The 22,438-nt window shown below is 42.1% G+C and overlaps 2 protein-coding genes across 5 annotated transcripts in view; one reads left to right on the top strand and one right to left on the bottom strand.

Annotated features, from left to right (window-relative positions):
- The window catches only part of TTC3 (tetratricopeptide repeat domain 3), a 61,388-nt gene extending 47,394 nt beyond the window's left edge, over positions 1–13,994 (bottom strand). Inside the window, exons 1-8 of the mRNA XM_081859874.1 lie at positions 13,739–13,994; positions 5,864–5,955; positions 4,921–4,966; positions 4,578–4,713; positions 3,932–4,019; positions 3,337–3,390; positions 2,681–2,804; positions 470–555 (exon numbers count right to left, since the gene is read on the bottom strand). Of these exons, the coding sequence (XP_081716000.1) occupies positions 470–555; positions 2,681–2,804; positions 3,337–3,390; positions 3,932–4,019; positions 4,578–4,713; positions 4,921–4,966; positions 5,864–5,955; positions 13,739–13,943 (831 nt within the window). The 5' untranslated portion in view covers positions 13,944–13,994. The remainder of the gene's footprint in view (positions 1–469; positions 556–2,680; positions 2,805–3,336; positions 3,391–3,931; positions 4,020–4,577; positions 4,714–4,920; positions 4,967–5,863; positions 5,956–13,738) is intronic.
- PIGP (phosphatidylinositol glycan anchor biosynthesis class P) lies at positions 13,627–21,900 on the top strand. 4 transcript variants are annotated; one of them, XM_081859929.1, is made up of 6 exons: positions 13,627–13,766; positions 14,374–14,449; positions 16,760–16,860; positions 17,686–17,758; positions 18,649–18,767; positions 21,590–21,900. In XM_081859929.1, the coding sequence occupies exons 3-6, from the start codon at positions 16,779–16,781 to the stop codon at positions 21,718–21,720; spliced, it is 405 nt and encodes a 134-aa protein (XP_081716055.1). In that variant the 5' UTR covers positions 13,627–13,766; positions 14,374–14,449; positions 16,760–16,778; the 3' UTR covers positions 21,721–21,900. The 4 variants fall into 4 exon arrangements, with proteins under 4 accessions (XP_081716055.1, XP_081716054.1, XP_081716052.1 ...); XM_081859928.1 differs by lacking the exon at positions 13,627–13,766 and adding an exon at positions 13,992–14,017 and having other exon boundaries at positions 14,366–14,449; XM_081859926.1 differs by lacking the exons at positions 13,627–13,766; positions 14,374–14,449 and adding an exon at positions 15,282–15,633.
- The last annotated feature ends 538 nt before the right edge of the window (positions 21,901–22,438 follow it).

Here is a 22,438-nt window from a genome sequence, read left to right as displayed (position 1 = left end):
GTCCCTGTTAATTCTCCTTGACCTCTCAGTGAATTTCAATACAAATGACCATGGTACTCTTTTGGGGAGACTGTCAGAGCTGGGAGTTGTGGATACTGTTTGGCAGTGATTCCACTTTAACCTGGATCACTGCCTGGAGGAACCTCCATTACAGGGTTCTTCAGGGTTTGATTTTATCCCCATGCTATTTAACATCTTGGGGGTCATCCAAGAGTTCTGGAGTTTGCTTTCATCCATATGCTGATGACACCCGACTCTACCTCTCCTTTACAGCTCAAGCAGATGTGGCGGTGAATGTTCTGGACTGGTGCCAGGCCTTCGTAATAAACCAGATGAGAGCCAATAAACTGAAGCTCAATTTAGACAAGACTGAGATACTACTAGAGGGTGGTTTCTCTGACTAAATGAAAGGTGTGGCATTTACAAGTAAGCTCTGATTTTTTAATATAACGTTTTGTTTAAATCTTACCTTCATACAACCGTCGCAGTTTTGAGATTCAAATGCTTCTATTAAGTTGTAGTCCTCCAATATAATTTTGCTTATAAGATGCTTGTCTACAAAGTGAAACACAGTACAATGTTTACTGCTACCAACTATAGTACTGACATGTACTTGAGTTACTTTTCCCTGCCCAAAATTATTCCTTTGAGAACTATATAAATATCACACATATGTACACTAGTGTAATCCAAGTGAGTAGTTCAAGCTTCCATTTTTATTTTCCAAATCAAAAAAGATCTCAAAGTTGCAGAAAGAGATTTTTTTTTTTACTAACAAACTCAATTTCTCCCAAATCATGCCACCTGTCTATGGGCTGATGTCCCTTGAGAGAAGGAGGGGTTCAATTCTGTGTCGAATCCTTGTTCCCAGAAGGGAACCTTGTTCCTAACAGGTGCTCAAAGTCAAATCTAGCAAAATTGACACACCCCCCCTTGACTGTTGATGAGCAGGGGTTAAATCCAGCTCAATTTGGCTGTACAGTGGTGCCCCACAAGACGAACGCCTCGCAAGACGGAAAACCCGCTAGACGAAAGGGTTTTCCGTTTTGGAGGCGCTTCGCAAAACGAATTTCCCTATGGGCTTGCTTCGCAAGACGAAAATGTCTTGCAAGTTCCTGTGGGGTTTTGTCCCTTTTTCCCCCCTTTTCCTAAGCCCTAAGCAGCTTATCAGCTGATCCGCTGATAAGCCGCTTATCAGCTGATCCGCTAAAAGCCACTAAACCACTAATAGCGCTAATCCGCTAAGCTGTCAATGGGCTTGCTTCGCAAGACGAAAAAACCGCTATACGAAGAGCCTCACGGAACGGATTAATTTCGTCTTGCGAGGCACCACTGTACACACCTGTTCAATGTTAGGAACAGGCATGCACAGTCAAAGAAAACAAACAAAAGAAAACGCCAGCTAGCTGGGTGAGGGAGAAGTCCCTCGTACAGCTGATTTGCATAAAGCAAGTCTCGTCCCTCTCCCCCCGTCCCGCCCCCCAGTCGCTGAAAGAAACCTGATTTTCTGAATACATTGATCATGATGGGGATTTCTCACATGTGAAGCAATGCCTGTAAATTTCAGGTAAGGGATGGGAGAAAGAAGCGCTTTGCCAGACCAATGCTCAGCACCAGAGATTCTGACATGTAGGCAGGACTACCTACTTCTCAACCTTGTAATGTTATAATGCTGTGTGACTGGCAGGTGCCCCTACCCATCTGTCAAATTTGGCCATTTCCCCATCCATGGTATTTCAAAGAACAGGTTCACTTAAGTGTGGCCTGGATCTAAAGAATCATGCAGCCCCTCTTGCTACCCAAGAAGCTACTCCAAGAAGCAACATGGCATGCAACTGGCACTGTATCTGGGAGGTGGTAGAAATCTATGATCCCCCATGCATGAGAATTAATGTCTCACTGATGCACGGAGCACTTTGGATCCAGGCCGATAAATTTACCAGCAAACAACCTTAAGGCACATGGCAAGCACAAAGTTGCCAACTGGTATATATTGGGAGGATGCTGTTTTTTGGTCTTCAACTGCAGAAATAACCAGTTAACTTGGTATCCCTCCTGATCTTGACTTCCTATCTTGAAGTAAAACTGGTAGTGATATGTTAACTTCAGCTTGGTCTAAATGAAAAGAACACAGACTCAGTAGTAGACAGGATATGAGTCATCATACCAGTGAAGAATAAGCTGTTTCCTCAAAAAACAAAAAAACAAAACCCACAAACGCTGTAAAAATTACTTTCAATTAGGACTAGAGAAACAAAACCAAAAAAAGCTGCCTTTATAGAGCTAGTATTATGGAACAAAGGTTGATCCACAAAAAAAACACCTTTGGGCCATACGTTTTTTGGGGGGAGCAACCAAAAAGACACAAAAACATGGCAAACTTTTGATTTCTCAGAGCTCTTCACGAGGAATAATGTTCCATGAAAGCTTTATCCTGGAACTGAATCTACAGCCTTTAAAAACCCCAATTATAATCATCTCACCGCTTCCTGCTTTGTGTAACATATCACCTGTAGAAGAGTTCCGCAAAACTCAAAAGCTTGCCACCATTTCTGTGACTTTTTGGTTGGTCTTAGTCAAAGTATTACCCAACTGTGAACAACGAAGTTTAAGATTAAGCAGGCACAGGAACACGACATTTTTCCATACACCACTCATTGTAACATTGTGTATAACTTACATTCAGCAAAGAAAACTTCTAGGAAAGGCCAACAATAATTTCCAAGCTTTTCTAATTTCTGTAAAATACCGATGTCATCAGCATATTTTATCCAGTCAAGAGCATCATAAATATTGAAGATTCTCTATTTCAGATGAAGGAGAAATATGTAAGATACTATTATTTGAAGTACTTTTAAAAAAACGACAAGTTAAAATTAAATACAAATATAGCCATCCAGGCATGAGGGTGTTAAATAGTATAAAGAATTCAGAATCAAGCCAGCGGCCTGCAGTTATACTCTAGCCTCCACGAAAAGAATTAATTTCTGCAGACACCAAGAACTCTGCTGTTTATGCTGGATTGTTATCCAGTACATCCATTGGATCATTCTGATTGGGTTTTACAAGCAGCAGTTTTTAGTTCGCTCCCCATGATCCACAAGTCACATTATCATTCTGACCCCATTGCATTTCGGATCATGAATGATCCACAACAAGCTTGCAGCTCCTATAAATCTGCTAACTCTAAGGAGGTCTAGGAGGGTCAGCGGCTGGATGGGAGATCACCTGGGAACCACTGGTATGATGCCTTCCATGATGGATGAAAGGCAGGATATAAATCTTAGTAAACATAGGCTTCTAGTATTTGAACCCGGGAGTTGAAAACAAACTTACATTGTCTATTTCAGCTCCAATTTTCAATATGCCATTGATGAAACGTGGAACATCCTGAGGATGGAGAGAAGAAGAAGAGCAAAGGCTTATCAACAACCCTAACCTGCACTCATTTAACACCATGTCAGTGATCTGAAGGGGTTTTCTAACTTCAGCTGAGATTGAAGAGTAAGGCTACACAATCCTACCTATACTTACCAGGAAGAAAGCCCCACTGAATCCAATAGGCCTTATTTCTGATTAGGCATGGCTAGGATTGCTCCTAGACTTTGGCCCTCCCTCCCTCCCTAGAGAAACTAGACTGGCTGCCTCCTTATTGTCCTTCCGCCAGCAGATGAAGACTTTCTTATTCTAGCAGGCTTTCGCAAACTGACTGTTTTTAATGAAAGGGCTGCTGCCATGCTGATTTCATTATAACTACTTGTATGGCTTCAGTATGTATATAGTTTAAATTCTATCAATGTTTAATTGGTTTTTAATTATCTTTTTTCTATGTTTTTAGTGGTTCTTATTCTCATCTGTAAGCTGCCTTGAGTCCCCGTCAGGGGGAAAGGCGGGGTATAAATATAGAATAATAATCTTCTTAATGACTTACCGCAAACTTTTTGGCTATATCAGTTACATCTTCTAATGTCTCGATTTCATATAGTCTCTCCAGATTGAGCTCACCCACTTCACAATCACTTAAATATAAACAGATTCACATTAAATGACATTTTCTACTACTATATGAGAAATATCAAAATAAAGGTGGTACTTAGATCTATGTACACATATTAAAACAAGATTTTGAGACTCTCATAATTCATTTAGACATCAATAGTCAAACAGGCATGTCTATTCAGTTGTAAGTCCAACTGAGTGTTTACTCTGAATAATTTACAAAGCAAAGATAGGCATGCTGGTCCATAAGAAAAGATTCAAAAATTCAGTTGGGTCATGCTTTTAACAGAACCAACCAAAATCTCACAGAATTGTGATAGAGATTCAAGTTCTCCTGTACTCTTAATAAGACAGGATGTAATAAAAAGTAGAGAGTAAGGTGAGGATCTAGGAAAAAATTGTGCTTGTTAATTTATTGTTATTTCCCCATGACCCATTAAAAAAATGAACATTAGCATTCTACTTTTAGAACCGTTCTCTGTCCTGATGCTGCAAAACATACACAGGTTTTCCATATTTCAGCTTTCAAACAAGAGTGCAAAGTAAACATTTAATGAACAAGAAAAATGCCTGCTTACCTGGAATCAAGACATTTCTTTGTGTGTTTACATCCAGGCGCAAATAAAAATGGCCAAAAGGTATATATTTTGATCATGTCACAATATTTGTGCAGCTCAGAAACTGGTTTACTACACCATATTTTACAGATTTCACCTGCGGAACAAAAAGAAAGGAAAAATAAAACTAAGCTCTAATAAGCCTTACAAATCTGAAGATCTGCACCACTGCTTGACTGCTACATCAGATCTTATTCTATTCTTCTGCAGCAGAGCAAAATGCAGGACCATTAAAACAACCATAGACAGACAAACCAAATAGGAAAAAGAATTTCTTACTAACTTGCATTGTTAGTTTATGTACCTGGTCTATATTTCACTGAAGAACAGCTTTCAAATTTTGCACGAACCTACAAAACAACATAGATATTGACAGTTAAAGTGCTGAAGACAAATAATGTGAACCAAAAGTTAAAAACAGCTCATGTGTAAGCAATAGTGAGTCATCTCATCCAGGAACAGGTTTTGAATGCAACTCAAAGGATTACCAACAAGTTATCAAGAACCAAACCTGATCTCTTTTGCAGAGCATGCTCCTAACCAAGCAGTTTCTCAATGCAGACTGAGAAGAGGATGTTTGCTCCGAAAAGCCTGCTGTATGTTATACAGACTAGCTGAGTGTTGTTTTCACCTCTGAAACAGAAGGACTTTGTTTGCTACAGAAGGACAGAAAAGAACTTCTAATCCAGCAGCATGGTGATGACTTCCAATGGACCAACATAAAACAGTTTGTGGCAGAACAGTGCCACAGAGCTAGCGTATGAAATACCCTTTGAAATGTATAGCAGGGGACAGGAGAGAACTTCAGAAACAGAAACTAGTTTACCATGGTGAAATGTTGCACCTCAAAGCATTTAATAGAGAGTGATGTTACCTTGTGACTGGCTTTCAGAAGAGGCCTTCTACCCCCAAAGCACAAGTCTACAGCATATATTTTTTTAACTGTTTCCTAGTACCGACTATGATCCTCTCCTGTTTCTACGGTGACAGAACAAGACACCTGACAGACCATTACCAATAGCTCTTTGCTGCAATGTTAACCCATGGTCATCCATGTTAAAAATGAACAAATACGTTAATAAAAAAAACCTTTCATCAGTGGTGCCAAATGTGTTTCTTTTTCTGATATACGAACAAAAGATGTGCACATATGGGAAATAAAAAATTAAGCTGATTCTATGCCTCTCTCTCTCTCTCTCCTCTACAGCTAATATTAGGAGGCAGCACGAAAATCAAGCACAGCTTACCAGTTCACAACACGGTCTGACATAAGCTCCATATAACGTGATGTGATTGAAAATATCTGGATCAAGTTCAGGATTTGCCATTTTGCATGATCCTGAAAAAGAAATAAATAAATGAGGAAACAATGAAAAGGGGGGAAATAAATAAATAAATAAATAAATAAATTAGCCTTTGAAATATTGGTTATCCCTAGGGATTTCAATACAGGTTTAAAGCACAAACTACCTTTCCCCACAATAACAAAAAAGATCTTAATGAAAGAGGGACTAAACATTTGAAACTATTTGATTCAGCTCTTGGGGACACAGCTCTAAGTATAAGTATTTTATTTATTTATTGCATTTATATCCCACAATTTTCTCCAAGAAGCTCAAGGTAGCATCTCCACAACAACCCTGTGGGGTAGGCTTCTGATAAAGCACACCTCAAATCACCAGGCAAAACTACTGAATCAGAGTGCCAAACATGCCTCTAGCTCTACTAACATAATTATAGTACCATAGGCTTAATCTACTCTTTACAAAAGTTCTATTCGTTCACTAGTACCAGAGATGGAAAGACTTGTTTGCATTGGATTCCCTTACTGCAGAGACTGAGAACTCGAGACACTCCAGATGTTGCTGGACTTCAACTCCCATTAGCCCCAGGCAGTCTGGCCATGGGATGGTGGGAACTACAGTAGAACAACATCTGGAAGGCCACATGCTCCCCCGCCTTACGCGAAGTGATTTCATAAAACTTTACTTAAAGCCAAGTGACACTGTGTTTGGTAACTTGTTCATATGGGAGGCATAACAGGCCCCAAGAGCAAGTCCAAAGTTTGCAATCCAAAGAATAGTCAACTATAGCGGGATTAGATCAGCTGTAATTAGACTGTAACATCCTCAGGGAATTGACCTGACTTCTTCCTTATGTAGAGAGATGATTGTTGGCCCAGACGAGGTTGATGTCCCTACATATAATCGTAACAGTACCAGGAAAACTTTATCAATATTAACTTTTGCCTTTGAAAAGGGTGTCATAACATTACTACTCACAGCTTTTGTTTTTAAAAGAGCATTGGTCCTGTTATTTATTTTTATCTCAGCTGTTAATCCTCTGTTATAGGAATTCTAAGGTCATGTGTGTGTGTGTGTGTGTGTGTGTGTGTGTGTGTGTGTGTATATACACACACACACATATATATATATATATACATACACATATATGTATGTATGTGTGTGTATATATATAAACGTAAAAGGCAAACACATACATAAGTATATAAACCATGTGTCTGAAATAGTACAGGAGAACAATCCTGAAGCCATTTTGACTCTCCCAAATTGACCTCAAATGTTTCTCTGCAAGGAGGAAGGAAATGGGAAAAGCTTTCCAATTGTCTTTGGACTGTAGGGGCTTACACTTCTTTGTAAATACAGTCTGGCAAGTATCTGTTAAGCTGAGCACACTATCAATATGCATAACAGTTTCAGAAACTAAGTATTTACCATCTCAAAGCCAGGCTACCCAGAAAAGGCAATCAGATAAGGCAATTATCTTTTTTTTTTTAAAATAATTTTTATTGGGTTTTTACATTTTATAACAACAGACACACACACAAAGACAAAGACAAACAAACACACAAATACAATTACATACCCTAAATTTCTTTACCCACTTTCATTGACTTCCCCCCACCCCCTCCTCTTACATCCCAATTCCAAAGTTAATTCAGCAAGTTCTTACCTAACCTCTTAAAAATATTCACATTGCTTTTGAAAATTAAAATCTTTTGTTTATCTGTATTCAACTATCCAATTCTCTTATAATCATTAATTTCTTTTTTTTTTAAGGTCGATCTAACTTCCCCTTCACAAATTTTCCCTTTATTATATTAATTATAGGTCACATTGTCCAAGTAAAACAAAACATAACATTTTATAATTCTATTCTCTCCCCCCCCTGCCCCGGTTTCTGTCCCTTCCTAGACAAATGTCCAGAAAACAAACAAAAAATATTTCTAGCCCGGATTCCTCACGTCCGAGGCGTCTGATTCTCTGTCAGTCCCTCTCTGCCAGCTATATTGGTAGTCCTCTTTGATGGTCCTAAGACCCCGAAGGAGTTCAGTCAGAGTCAGATCATATTTTCTTTCATTCAGAATGTTGAAGAGTGTTTGCTGCGAAAGACCATCTAGTTTTCCATACTCAAGAGAAAAGTCCCAATCATATTGCTTTGTTCTTTCTAGTTTTAATATTCCAAGTACTCCAGGGGCTTCTCTCTTCTTCTTTCTCATCTTTCGCAGGTCTGTAATCCAAAGGTCTTCTTGCTCATACTCTGACGCTGCAGATTTCTGGTTGATATTTTCCACTTGTAGTGTCTGAACTCCTTCTTTTTTCTCTGTCAATTCCAAAGGCATCTCTTCCTGCTCAGCTGCAGAATTTTTATCGTACATCTCCTTTGTGCATTCAGCAGAGTTGTTTGTTTCAGAATTCAAGGTCATAAAAACTTTACTCAGAGCCATACTCTGCTCCTGCAGGATTCCCACGAGAAAAAACATTTTTTCTATCTCCGCCAGTAATTTTCCCTCTGCAGCCATTGTAATGTCACTAATTCCCCCTAGGGGGCTTTCAGTTATTTAGTAGTCCTTTTCCAATAATCTGTTACTTTGTTATTATCAATACTTTGTTTCCAATCGCCTCAGTCCAAATGTATCAACTTTAATTCCAAGAGTTATTAAATAACAAAATTCTTTACTTTGTCCGCCCGTTTGACAGCTTCTTTGACAGCTGTCAAACTCCTTTCACTTCTTCCTCCGGGACCCAAATAGGACACTCCCGGGTTTTTTGGGGGGGATACACACAAAGTTCCAAATTCCCTTTCTCTCCAGCACAAAAATCTTGTTCTATCAAATTTGTGAGAAACTTTTAAATCCTCAAAACAGTATTCATTCCGCCTTAATTCTCCGTTCCTTGCTTTGAAGCGTCTATAAGTAGAGGGGGTGCGGACTTCCCTTTAACACATCCCCCGATCGTGCCGAATTCACAGGATAAAATTTTTAAAGTCCAAATTCCACTACTCACGGGTCCTTTGTTATCCAGTCCAAATTTGGGAAGAAAGTCAGCGCTCTCCGGCCATGGCTTGCGGCTTCACTCTACTGAGGTAGCGGTCTACTCTCAGCACCACGCCACTCTCCGTACCCTCTCCGCAGCCTTTAAAAAGGCTCTTCGTGGGTCGGGGAGGGCGCTTAAGGTGCCCACCGAGTCACCAAGTCCGCAGGCTTCCGCGCCTGCGGTTTCTGAGGGTCCCCGTGTCGCCGGCACGGCAAGACCCGTCCTCAGCAGAGCCGATTCCCTCCGGAGCTCGGAGGGAATCCGCCATTAGCCGTTCGCGCTAACCCGGAAGTCAGAGATAAGGCAATTATCAGGTATCCTGGCAGACAGGATAAATGCAACACTTTCAAATATCTGCTGGGGACCACCTCTTTCTGTGATGTATTTATGATGTTTTGGGGGGTGGTCTAGAGCTACAGGATAGTAGGAAATTTCAAAAGTCTATACAGTATAAGAGCTTGCACACCAATGTTCTGGGTTCTTCTCCTCCCTCCCTGTGTGGGGTGAGCAGGAGACCCTGTTGCAAGAGTTTAATAAAGATCATGCTTACTAGCTGCTTTGCTTCTCAATATTCTCTGGTTTGCCTATGTTATTTTCTCCTACCGATAGAAAACCGACGTAAGGACTCTATACGGGCTCTTAGATACCCCATAAGGAAAAGGGAGAAGTATTTTTCTTACAACACCTCCCAAAACTAATTAAAGTTTAGGTGTTCAGTCTATGCTAGTAGTGTGCACACTTTCTCTCTCAAAGTAGATATGAACCTTGGGGAAAGCCAGGTAGCCGGACAGCCAACAGCATCATCTACCAGCTCACTGTGTGCACGTACATTGGCCACAATCATTGGAAACATGCAGGTCAGCCCACTGCAACATGTTCCGTAAAGGACTCTAAAGCTTCAATTGGTTCAAAATGCAACAACAAAGGTGCTACCTGGAGCCTGCCAGAGAGCGCATAGCACCAATAATGCATCAATCACACTGGCTCCTCATTTGCCTCCAGGCACAGTTCCAGACCTGATAACAGTCTTTGATGCTTTGAACTCCGATAGCTCAAGAAGCATATTTTCTCATGGGAAAATGCTGGCTCTGTTACATCATAAACTAAGGCCCTGTCAGATATTAGCAACTCCTGTTGCTAGAAATAGGACAGGAGCCCCCAACTCCTCTAGTGAACATCTTTCTCCACCTGAGTTCTTAATCTCCTTTTTAAATTGTTTTTAATAAAGATGTTCTCAATCTCAAAGAATTAAGGGGAGGTGGCTGTGTCACTTCAAGAGGCAGGCATGTTCAGAACAGCTCACCTGGAATCCTACAGGCAAATACATGAGAACTCTGAGGGTTGCCTGATTAGAGGAGCACAAAAGAGGTTTTGATTGTTGGTATGTATGTATGGGGGATTAGCTCAGAAGGTGAAGGAGCGGGGTGGGGAAGAGTGTCAGATCCAGTTCCTGTAGTCTGGCAATAAAAGCAGAGAGAAGAGGCAATCTGTGCAAAAATCCTGAAAGCAGTTCTCTCCCTGGATTTTGCTGCCCCATTGTTGCTATGCAAGTATTTTAGGCTGCAGAACACTCCAAAGTCAGTATGGTGCACAGTTTATATAACAAGTATGGAGTACGATAAGCCCTGGGGCCTTATAACGAAGGGAGGGTAAAAAATCTAAACTGAAATAATAAAAGAGGTAAAACTGCTCTGCAAGCCTTTTAAAACACTAATATTTATTTAGCTTCCTGATAAGACTAACCATATATTTAAGGTAGAAGTCTAAGCATGTGCCCACAGAGCCAAGGCCTACTGAAACTGTGACAGGTCAAGGCTTTACAGCTGGCTGCTAGATAACAAAGCTATGAATCTAATCAAGGCTAAATTCAGCAACAATTTATAGACTCCCCCTCCCCCACAGCCAGCGGTGGGGAGCCTTTTTCAGATTAAGAGCCACATTCCCTTCTGGGAAAGCATCCTGCGACCACAGGCCAGTGGATGAAGCAAAGAAAGCAAATTTTGCCTCTGTATATTGAGTGGGCTGGAAGATTCTCCAGGCACCCCTCTCTGTCTCTCATCCAAGTAAAAAAATTCCTTCCAGTAGCACCTTAAAGACCAACTGAGTTAGTTCTAGGTATGAGCTTTCGTGTGCATGCACACTTCTTCAGATAGTGGTATCTGAAGAAGTGTGCATGCACACGAAAGCTCATACCTAGAACTAACTCAGTTGGTCTTTAAGGTGCTACTGGAAGGAATTTTTTTATTTTGTTTTGACCATGGCAGACCAACAAGGCTACCTATCTGTAACTCTCATCCAAGTAATCAAGTCATCAGCACATTCCAGGTAAGCAAGGCCAGTGAAGGGTATGGCCTACAGAGAGGGGGGGCGGCCTAAGTCAGATACAGATGCCAGGAGGGCCACATTGGGCTCCCAGGCAAGAGGTTTCCCACTCCTGCCCATGGTCCAACTCTTCATCGCCATGCCTGGTGAGGTCAGGCTGGTGGGCATGTGGAGCAGGACATTTCTGACCAGTCCCTCCAGGCTTTGGGGCTCCCTCCTCTGGGATAGCCATATGGCCCCTTGCTTTTAGCCTCCTGGCGCAGGCATAGTGTTAAGAGTTTGGTGTTTCACTGAGCATTTGGGGGAGAGGCCTAAGTTTTAATTGGATGCAGTGTTTCTGCTCTTAACATTTCAATCTCCATTGTTTGGTTTGTTTTAGTACTATTGGTAGACGCAGGCATAGAGTTAAGAGTTTGGTGTTTCACTGAGCATTTGGGGGAGAGGCCTAAGTTTTAACTGGATGCAACATTTCTGCTCTTAACATTTCAATCTCCATTGTTTGGTTGTTTTAGTACTATTGGTAGACTGGTTTATTCCAGTAGTCGCCAACCTCTTGAGGCCTGTAGTCACATTTGCAAATCAGGGAAACGGTATGGGCATTACACATACCCTGCAACACACCACTATCTATTCTGCTGGAAACAACAGAATGCTTCATTCTAGCTGAACTTTAGCAGAAGGGGAAGAGACCACTGAACAGAACATAAGCTTCTATGGTCACCTGAGATCTGTGGGTGAGGGGTGGTATACAAATTTAATAAATAATAATAATGTTGGTGACCCCCTAGTTTATTCTATCAGCTCCTTTTTAAATGTATATTTTGGTTACCTTTCTTTAACCAGAAAAGCTAAACTCTGGTCTCCTTTTCTGATCTCTGGTTGTCTCTGTCATTTCCTCCTTCCTTCAAGCTAACATATAGCACTGGCAGCAGCACACAAGTTTTTCACTCTCCAGCAATTCACACATTACAGGCTTTCCTGAATATTCATTGACAGAAAACCCAGGTATTCTAACTGAGGGTACACTTGACAGGAAGCTGCCAATATTGGTTGGCAGCAGCACGGGCCTATACTGTATATGTTTTTCCAAACATTCATTTGTCTAATTCACACATAGTGGTTTGGGTGCACAGCAGAAAACCTAATTCATGAACTGATTATGAAGAAGTCTCAGTCTACGTTATCCTCATTGAACTCAATGAATAGTCATGTTGTGCAAGTCTGACTTCCTGGCTGCAACAGAACCCTCTGAATCACCAACACAAAACAATGCATATTGTTTCTACCTCCATTTGATTGGGCCACAAATGCTTTTTAAAAAGATGAAGAAAATTATCAAAAGAGGAAACATCAATCAGCCCAAAGGCCTTATGTTGTAAATTTGAATTTTCTCAAATTTAAAATGGAAGAAATTGTACTTTTAACTGTATACTGTACTTCTTTTATAGTAATATATTGTTCGTTGTTGGGGGGCTTTAGGGAAAAAAGTAATAAATCCATTAAAACTAACAGAAATTACATGGAGTTTGGGGGAATTTTACACATGCAAATAACTCACTCCAATATAAAGTTGCACAAAACTGCCCAACAAAACTAGGAAGCTCATAACCAAAACATCTGCACATCAAAGGAATTTATTTTAAGAAGCTGGCCCTGGCATATATAATGATGGACACACAATAGTATTAGGAACTTCCTGTAATGTTTATTTAAAAAAAAACAACACTTAAAATTCACAACCCTATGCACAAAGGCACAGATCCAAAAGAAGATAAGGCTTTTAAACAAGGCCTACCCCAAACCATAATCAAATCGTGCATCACCCCAGAAACACATTGCAAAAAATCACCACCATGGGCACAAAGGCGTGGATCTAAAGCACAAATAGGTTCATGCGATTGTTACACAGAATGCCTCCAACTCTCCCAGACCCTGTACAGAAATGCAACTGTTTAAAAAGTGCCACTCTCAACTTGGGGGGTGGGGGCTGGGGTGCGTGGTTAACCCTTCCGAATCTGCACTTAGGCATTCGACGGGGGGCGAGTGTTTATTAGTCCACTTCCAGGTCATCCGAGGAGGAGACTGGAAAGAGTTTGGCGCCTTTGGAGCGGAAAGCCTGCAGCGCCTCTCCAACAGCAGGCCTACTGCTACGAGCCTAATGTTCCCGATTCCGGAGCGGGTGTGGCTGGAAGGAAGCGATCGCCTGGCAGCATTCAGACGTGCACTTCAAAATCACGTTCCCCGGCCACAACAGCCACAGGCTTAGTCGTAATCAATCTGGACAAAAGGGCCTTTCGCGCACGCACTGTTTGAAAGCCAGGCTCCAGCATGGGAGAAAAGTGAACCGCCCAAGAGACTGTGGAGCAGCGGCCAGGCAGGCAGGCCGGCCAGGAGGCTGGGCCACGCGGATTCCCAAGCAAAACCCCCACGCCTCCACCCACTCTCCGCGCGCACCGGCCGTACCTCTCTCACCGGGCAGACAGACAGGCGAGTCTTTGCGCAGCTTCCGCGCCGCCTCCGCCGCTTGGCTTCTGCTCCGAGCAGCCACCTCCACTCGCTCCGCCCGCTCGCAAGCGCTGACGTGCTGCTCTGCTCTTCCCTCCCCAAGCAATACGCAGGAAAACCCACAGGCGACGCTTCGGTTTCCTTTCCGCTGCTCTCCTGCCATAGAGCGAGAAACAGGCCGGAATTGCAACCCCGTAGACTTTCGGGGAAATGGAGGGACGATCCCATTCCCTGGGGGTGGAATTCCTTGGTTCCTTTTAACGATTTGCGGGAGGGTTAGCCGTGTTGCAGCAAAAAAGGCTTGCATAATTATTATGGCATAAGCTTTCGTGGACTGCGGGCCACTTCATCAGAAGCGTGACATGGCATTTTTAATAACTATCCTAAGCTTATGTGTCTGTATCTTTGCAATCAGCGAGATTTGAGCTGTTTGCATTTAATTTCCTGTAACCCAGGTTTCAACCCCATCAGCGCTAGGTGTATAAATATTACTCGAGAGAATGCTTCCTTTATCTGATGGAATTGGCTGTAGTTCCTGAAATCTTGAGTTTCGGTTCCTTCTGAAACATACTTTTCTCTGCTCAGGCCCACAGAAAATCAGAATTATAGCTCAGTCTACAGGGTACCCACAGCAACAAAACACAGGGAAGATGCACTTAATGAACTCAGGTATAATTTTGTATGTACTGTTTTGTGTGCAAAATGTTTATGTTTGTGTTTAAATGTTTCAAAAATAACACTGCCAACGCCAATGTTCTTCTCCGTACTGAATGTATGAGAAGTGGCTATGCTGAAGAGTGGCACACTCAGCCCCGCAAAAGGGCATCCAACCTCAACTTAAAATCCACAGTTGGGACCAACCCAAATATCACAAAAAGGTGACAAGCCTCCAAACACTCCAGAATTCTTCCTCAGGCAAGATGTTGCACAAAGCAAGGGGTAAGGGGGACAAGTAAAAATGCAGAAAGAACCAAAGAATGGGCTAATGTTGTAGACATGAAATTAGTTTATACTCTTAAAAATATGGAGGCTCCATCTCGACACACTTAGGTCACATTTTTATTGAGCCCATTTTAAATATTGTCCAACTGTGGATTCTGAATGCTTTTCATATGGAGCAACACGACTACCTTTGCAATTCATGTGCCTCGAACTACAAAGGGCATATTAAAGACTAACACTTTTATGGTATGAACTTTTGAAGGCTTCATCCGATGCAAATAAGGCGTGCGTGTGTAAAAGCAGCGAGGTTGGGAAATGAAGTGCCAAGAGTACAAACAGTGAGAATTCAGTTAGAGCCGACTTGTGGGCAGAAATAAGCGTAGGGACCTTTTTAAAAAACCAAACACAGTAGTGCTAGATGCCCACACAAACAGCTTGCTAACCCGGAGGTGACTTAACATCCGCAACGGGGCCATCAACGAGTCTCTTATTCGAAGCATAGAGATAGAAAAGGTTAGCATCGCACAGCTTCCATTTCCGGTAAAAAAAAAAATGAAAACCGCCATTAACTGTGATTCCCTAAGCGGGCTCAGAATGGCGCCGCTGCCTCCCTTTGGCATATCTATAGGGAGCCCGCACCCCTTTACATCGGAAGGGAGAGCCGAAAGATGGTTCAAATTGCGGACCAGGAAGGCTAAGGGGCTGCGGCGCAGTTGTGCGAAGGGTTGTGGAGCATCTCTAATCTCTCCTGGCTGAAGTTGTGGGCTGACTCACACGCATGCCCAACTTCCGGCTGAATTTGGCGAGTTTCCATCTGACGGGTTCGCTAAGGGGGAGAAACAGCAAACCGGGACTGTGCCGGAGTCCATGGGACCATCGACGCCTGCAGTCGGTTGAAATGATGGATTGGGGTGGGTGGATGTCTGCGAGGGCAGTTTAACCAGACAGTTGCAATCCTAGGTGTGTTTTGAAGGGGGCTTTTTCTCTCTCTCGGAAATCCAATCCAGGCATCGATAGAGATTGATCAGATCAGGGCGGATTTTTAACTGGGAAGGGGCGGCGAATATTTTACAGCAGTATTTTTAAACAACACCATGCCTGCTTTTAGGTGTAGTGCGGTGATTAGAGAGTTAGCACTAGGTTTGGGGACCAGGTTCAAATTCGGGAGTGCCCATATCTCGCTTGCTTTGCATGAGGAAGTTTCCAGGTTCCGTTCCCCAGCATCTGTATGCAGGGGTGGGAATAATCCTGCTCGAAACCCTGGGAATCCTCTGCAAGGCAATGGTGACAGCGATTAGCTCGATGATCCAAGTGTTTGACTCGTGTCTAAGGCAGTCGTTCTCTCTGAGCTTAACCTGCCCTACAGGATTGTTGTGAAAATATTTTTCAAGAAAAGAAAAGGAGGGGTGAGAAAACCATATATGCTCCCTGAGCTCTTTGAAGGACAGGGACGATATAAATTAAAAAATAGTAACTTCCAGTTGCCTTTATACGGAGATGCATGTACTGTAGTCTTTATTCACTGCAGGTCTGCCTTATATTCTCCCCCCACCCCCAAAAAAGAAACCCACTTTGTGGTTGTAGAAAACACTTATCATAATTAGCTTAGAAAGTTGTTGGTTTTTAATACAAAGTTGAATGAATGATAAGAGAACATGAAGCTGTTAAAACTGTTCATAGTCCCCTTTTGGTGGGGACTATTAGGTGTTTGGAAGTGCTAAATGATTTGTAATTGCACATTAGCATAAATTGAAGTATTTGAATTCGTAATCAATATTGCCCTGGATGCAGCTGAGAGTAAGCTAACTTTTCATATTTCTGATGAAGTGTTTTTTGTAACTTGCCATCTTGCATCCAACCAAAGCAGGAGTGATGCCTAGTTTGTATCTCTTGTATACTTACAAGTTTTACTGTGTTTTCCACAGTTTCACTTCTTCAGCTGGTGGGGAAATTTATTTGAGAGCAGTGCCTTGTTGTTGATGGAGGTAGAATGCTAACACAACAAAACACTAATGGTCTTTCCCCCTTCCTAAATAGATGTATAGAAGATAGCAACATGGTTGAAAACTCACCGGCCCCATTGCCAGAAAGAGCTATATATGGCTTTGTTCTGTATTTAGGATCCCAGTTCCTATTTAGTAAGTATATTTCTTTGTTCAGTAACTCATTTTAGCCCAATCCTCTTTCCACACTTGTGACTGCAATCCAAGAAGACACCTTGGGCAACCTGGTTATTTCACTATCAACCTATTATTTCACCTTATAATCAACCACTTAACACCCTTTCATAGTTCCAAGACTTTAAAGTGTGATGGTAAGGAGGATGTCAATACTGAAAACAAAAGTGCTTAGGCATCATGACCAATTAGGCTTGCTGGGTTGAGACTCTGCAAGGGTTGCTAGAGCTCTTCAGGAGCCACATATAAGATTGTACTGTAAAGGTAAAGCTCATTGATTTTATTATGACTTATTCCCAGATAAGTGAGCCTAGGACTGCATTCAAATCTGTGGGAATTGCATCCAGGTAGTCATGCACAGAATCTAAAGGAACAGGATTCTTCTGAATCCTCAGTTTTATGTGTTGTACTTTGCCTTCATTTGAAAGCACTTGACCAATATTCTTATTGTTCTAAAACATGCAATCCTTTGGACTTGTCTTGTCATGCAGCCAATTGAATAACTTTGGCTCTTCACTGTTGGAAGCTGCTGTGGCCAGTGATGTCTGATAGACTTCCCCCTTCTCTGCACAAGAACCTAACCCTATTCATTTTTACTTGAAGTAAGTCTATTGCAGAACTGTAGTGGTCTTTCATCCAGATAGATATTAGCCAGATCGGAATCTCATAACCAGCAATAACAGTCTTTCCAGTGACAGCCAGGCCATAGATGCAAGCTTGGCTACTTTGTTGTAGGAGATCATATCACAGCAGCCATTGACTTTTCTTCCTCCTTGTTTTATGCAGTACTGTACCTTGTCTGGGCCTATATACCTGAATCCTGGCTGTTCTCATGGGGGTTAACATACTGGCCTCAAAAGTAGGTTTGAATAATTTTTCACACTAAATGTCTTTCATGTCGGTCGACCTCAGTTAAATAGAGAATAAATGTTTCTGTACATTTTGCCTTGTATCTCAAGTTATACAAATACTGGAAACATACTTTAAAAAAAAGAAAGCTGAGAATCGTGGGGGGGGGGTTGCTGTTGCTCCCTTTTCCAGCACTAGTCTCCAGCAGGGGACACATCCATGGCTAGTCAGAGGCTTCTGGAAAGCCTGTCATAGCAGAGCATGAAGGCATGCATTTCACCCTTCCCCAAAAATAGACTGTCCCAAGCACCTGATATTCAGAGGCAGTATGTTTTTGAAATGATTTCCTGTAGCCATCAAGGCTAAGAGATATTAATGTCCTTGTTCTCATTACATTTGTCTAAGCTTTTTTTAAAAAAGGCCTTCCAAGAACATGAAAATTGCCACATCCTGTGCCGGCAAACTCCATAGATTAACCATTCTTAATCAAGTCGCTCTTGTGTGATGAGAGATGGAGAACCATTTTGGGAACTCTTGCTCTACTGTTTGGGTGTTATCTAACTAAGTCATGCTCTGAACAGAACCACCGAAATCGGTAGACCTACTCAAGAGTATGATTGCCATTAGATACCAACACTTGTTAATTTTTAAAATTTCTATCCTGTCCTCTGCCCCTTTTGACTTGTTTACAAAATTAAAAGGCACCAAACTTGCCCCACAGGGAAACTGCTCCAGCCTCAGTCATTTTGGTTGCTCTTTGCTGTACCATTTTCTCCAGCACTACACCATCATCTTTGAAATGTGACCTTACTTCATTTAGTGCTTGAAATAATTTCTGCTGTGTGTTTCCTTGTGTATACAACTCTACTTAAGGTAACTGTTTTTACCTCCATTTCATAGGTTCTGGGCTGTCGCTTTGCCTGTCTACCTTTTAGTTAGCGTGGGAATAGCCTATGTACTCCTCTTTGGTATTAACATGATCAGTACTGCTCCACTGAATTCCACACACACCATTACAGGTAAGGATGCTGACAAGGACTGCAAGTAATACACTCATAATACTATTTTTAGCTACTCACAATACAGTCGTGTCTTGGTTTTCGAACAGCTTAATTCTCAAACGTCGCAAACCTGGAAGTGACTGTGCAAACTATTTTTGGAAGCCAAACGTCTCACGGGGGTTCTGCAGCTTCTGATTGGCTGCAGGAGTTTACTGCAGCCAATTAAAAGCCGTGCTTTGGTTTTTGAACATTTTGGAAGTTGAAAGGGTTCCGTTTGACTTCCAAGGTACGACTGTACTTGTTTTTATTGTGGGACTTGTGAGCACTGGGGCTGAATAGGTATTGCATGGTTGACCACACCTTCTCCTGATCCCCCACAACAGTTTTCAAAGGACAGTGTAAAAACACACACCTAAAAGACCAGAAAGGAAATCAGAACATTATAAAAAAGAGAAAACTTTGGTCAAAACGGTATTACCCTACAATAGATGTGCAAAAGAGTTAATAAAAGCATCAAGATTTCCATGGGCATACAAACATCTTGTGGGCAATACTGAAATGGATGTGATCCTGCAACTTGTAGCCCCCTCTTCAAACAACCTGCACCTATACTTTATTATAGTTTAAAATATCTACCCATGGGTCTGGTTCGTACATGCATGTACAGTGGTACCTCGCAAGACGAAATTAATTCGTTCCGCAAGTTTTTTCTTCTTGCGAGTTTTTCGTCTTGCGAAGCACGGTTTCCCATAGGAATGCATTGAAAATCAATCAATGTGTTCCTATGGAAACCGCCTTCAGACCAGGTCCGGGGACAGTCTGTCCCCCAACCTCTTCTGAAGGCTGGGGGGGGGGACAAGGGCTTTTCTTCCCACCGCCAGCCTTCAGAAGGCTGTTCTGAAGGCAGGCGGTGGGAAGAAAAGCCCTTCTCCCCACCTCCCGCCCCGCAAGCTCCGGGGTCAGGAGGGCTTCGCTGCCAACCCCCAGCATTTTAAAAGCCCCCGGGACAGCGGAGGTCTTCTGAAGGCAGGCGGTGGGCGAAAGTCTTTGCTCCCCCCTGCCTGTCTTCAAAAGCCGTCCGGCTGCGCTTCTCCGCTATCCCGGGAAGGCAGGCAGGGGGGAGCAAAGACTCCAGGACCTCTTCTGAAGGCCGGCGGTGGGCGAAAGTCTTTGCTCCCGACGGCCAGCATTTTAAAAGCGGTCCGGGATAGCAGGAAAGCGCAGCGCGCTTCCCTGCTATCCTGGACCGCTTTTAAAATGCTGGCGGTGGGGAGCAAAGCCTTTCGGCCCCTGCCAGCCTTCCTGGACCTCTTCTGAAGGCCGGAGGGGGGCGAAAGGCTTTGCTCCCCACCGCCAGCATTTAAAAGAGGTCCCCGGAGATTTCCCTATGGGCTTTCTTCTTGCAAAGCAAGCCATAGGGAAATTCGTCTTGCGGAACGACTCAGAAACGGAAAACTCTTTCGTCTTGCGAGTTTTTCGTTTTGCGAGGCGTTCGTCTTGCGAGGCACCACTGTACTTGTAGAGTAAGTTTTATCATCAGTATGCTTTTTGTCATTTGCATTTGTAAGAAATTACTCTCATCAACACATGCTGCTTGACATATAGATAAAAGGCTTTCCACTGAATTAACTCAAGAGTTTCTGCATTCAATCAATAGATTACGATATATCACATGATACCTTTCCTACTTTGCCCATCATAGAGTTGCTATATACTGAGGGAAATGGCATGTTACTGGCCTACTTGAAAATGCGAGTGGGGAATCATTTCTGGTATTAAACATTTTATGTCCTGGCTTTCCACAGTTCTTCAAGGCAGCTCAAAGCACCAGCATATAACAATTTCATACAAGAAAACAAATTTAAACACGAATACTAGAACTGTGGATGTTAAAACCTAAAACAGCAAAACCAAATCACAATCTTAGTTTAATTTAGATGATAGATAGATAGATAGATAGATAGATAGATAGATAGATAGATTCCACCCTTCAGGAGAGCATCCAGGCTTGTTTAAAAAATAAATGAAATTAAATACCGTGTTAAGAGGGTGAGATTTAAAAGCCAGGGAGAATAAAAGCAAAAGGATTGTAGTGTTGGTTCCAGGTAGACCTCTGTGGGATAGAAATTCCACAAATGAGGTGCTGCTACTGAGAAGGTTTTAATCATCCACCTTACCTCTGATGGTGGGGACACTTGGAGGTGAACTTCCAAAGGTGGCTTCAATACAGTATAGTTGCATCTTGTGTCTCCACACAAGATCCGGGAAGCCCACATGAGAGCATCCCAGAGTTTGGTAAGCAAGTCAGAGAGATGAAAAGCTCTTTCTATGCCAGGAAAACCCGGCACAAAAGGAGCTTTTAAGTTTTCTGCCTTGCATGCAATTAATTTGTGGGATTTCAACCAGCCTTTTGGAAGGCGTGGTTTAAATGGCAATTGGGTTCTTACGGAAAGAAGTGTTGAATGGTTTCCCTACCTTTTAAAAAAAGTCCTTCCTTGCAGAAGCTACCATCTTGGAAAGATGACTATCTTAGGCTACACTTAGTGGAAGCAAAACATTAAATTATCCACCCCACGGCCTGCATTTTGAAGTAGTACAGTCCCCAAAGGATTATCCCACTTTTTCTGAATATACAGGTCATTCCTTAGTCTCTGGGACTCACATGGTAAAGCTGTGTGCTGATTTTGTATGGTGGACTGCAAGGTTTTGGAAATAGATGTGCTGGCTTATTAGAGGAATCATTAATATATCTTGCTGTAAAACTACTTCCTTGTGAAAAAGTATTTTCTTAAGTATGACCAAAACATGATGTATCTTATTTTTCCTTACATTTTCTACAGACCACTACGCAAAAAATCAGAAATGGAAAAAACCACAAGAGGACGCTATCCCTGCATTAAGAGATATTCCTATCAGTGAAGTAAACAAAATGTTTTTCTTGTCGGACACAGAAGACTGCCCTAGAAACTAACTGAAGAAAAAGCATTTTTTAAATAAAAAAAATAACCAAACTTATTCATATGGGAAAGATTTATAAATTCCTGAGTTGAGGAGGTAATGGTAATGAAGTGCTAAAATGCTTGGCTTCAGTGAGATTATGTAAAAGTGCCTCAAAAATATGGATGCAGTACTAAAAAAGCATCTTTCAAGGTCTGAGTGTCTTGCTCCACCTGGTCCCCACACAAGCCAAGTGCCATTCATCCTCAGCCTGTGCTCTTTACATCCCAAAAAACACACATACACCACAAATATATCTGAGCAAAGGGCGTGTCATTTTTACCTTAACAGAAGCTGTGTGTCTCTCAGTTCTCCCATGCTGTGACAAACCTTTTTTAAACTATTATTATTATTATTATTATTATTATTATTATTATTATTATACCCTCATATCACTTACCCGTATTTTTCGCTGTATAAGACGCACCAGACCACAAGACGCACCTAGTTTTTGGAGGAAAACAAGAAAAAAAAAATTCTGAATCTCAGGAGCCAGAACAGCAAGAGGGATCGCTGCGCAGTGAAAGCAGCAATCCCTCTTGCTGTTCTGGCTTCTGTGATAGCTGTGCAGCCTCCATTCGCTCCATAAGACGCACACACATTTCCCCTTACTTTTTAGGAGGGAAAAAGTGAGTCTTATAGAGCAAAAAATACGGTACCCTCATGCTTCTGTAAAAGCAGTGAACCAAGAA

The sequence above is a fragment of the Podarcis erhardii genome (genome assembly GCF_964252035.2).
Source record: "Podarcis erhardii genome assembly, chromosome: 4".
NCBI classification, from domain to species: Eukaryota; Metazoa; Chordata; class Lepidosauria; order Squamata; family Lacertidae; genus Podarcis; species Podarcis erhardii.
This window is presented reverse-complemented; position numbering and strand designations above follow the sequence as displayed.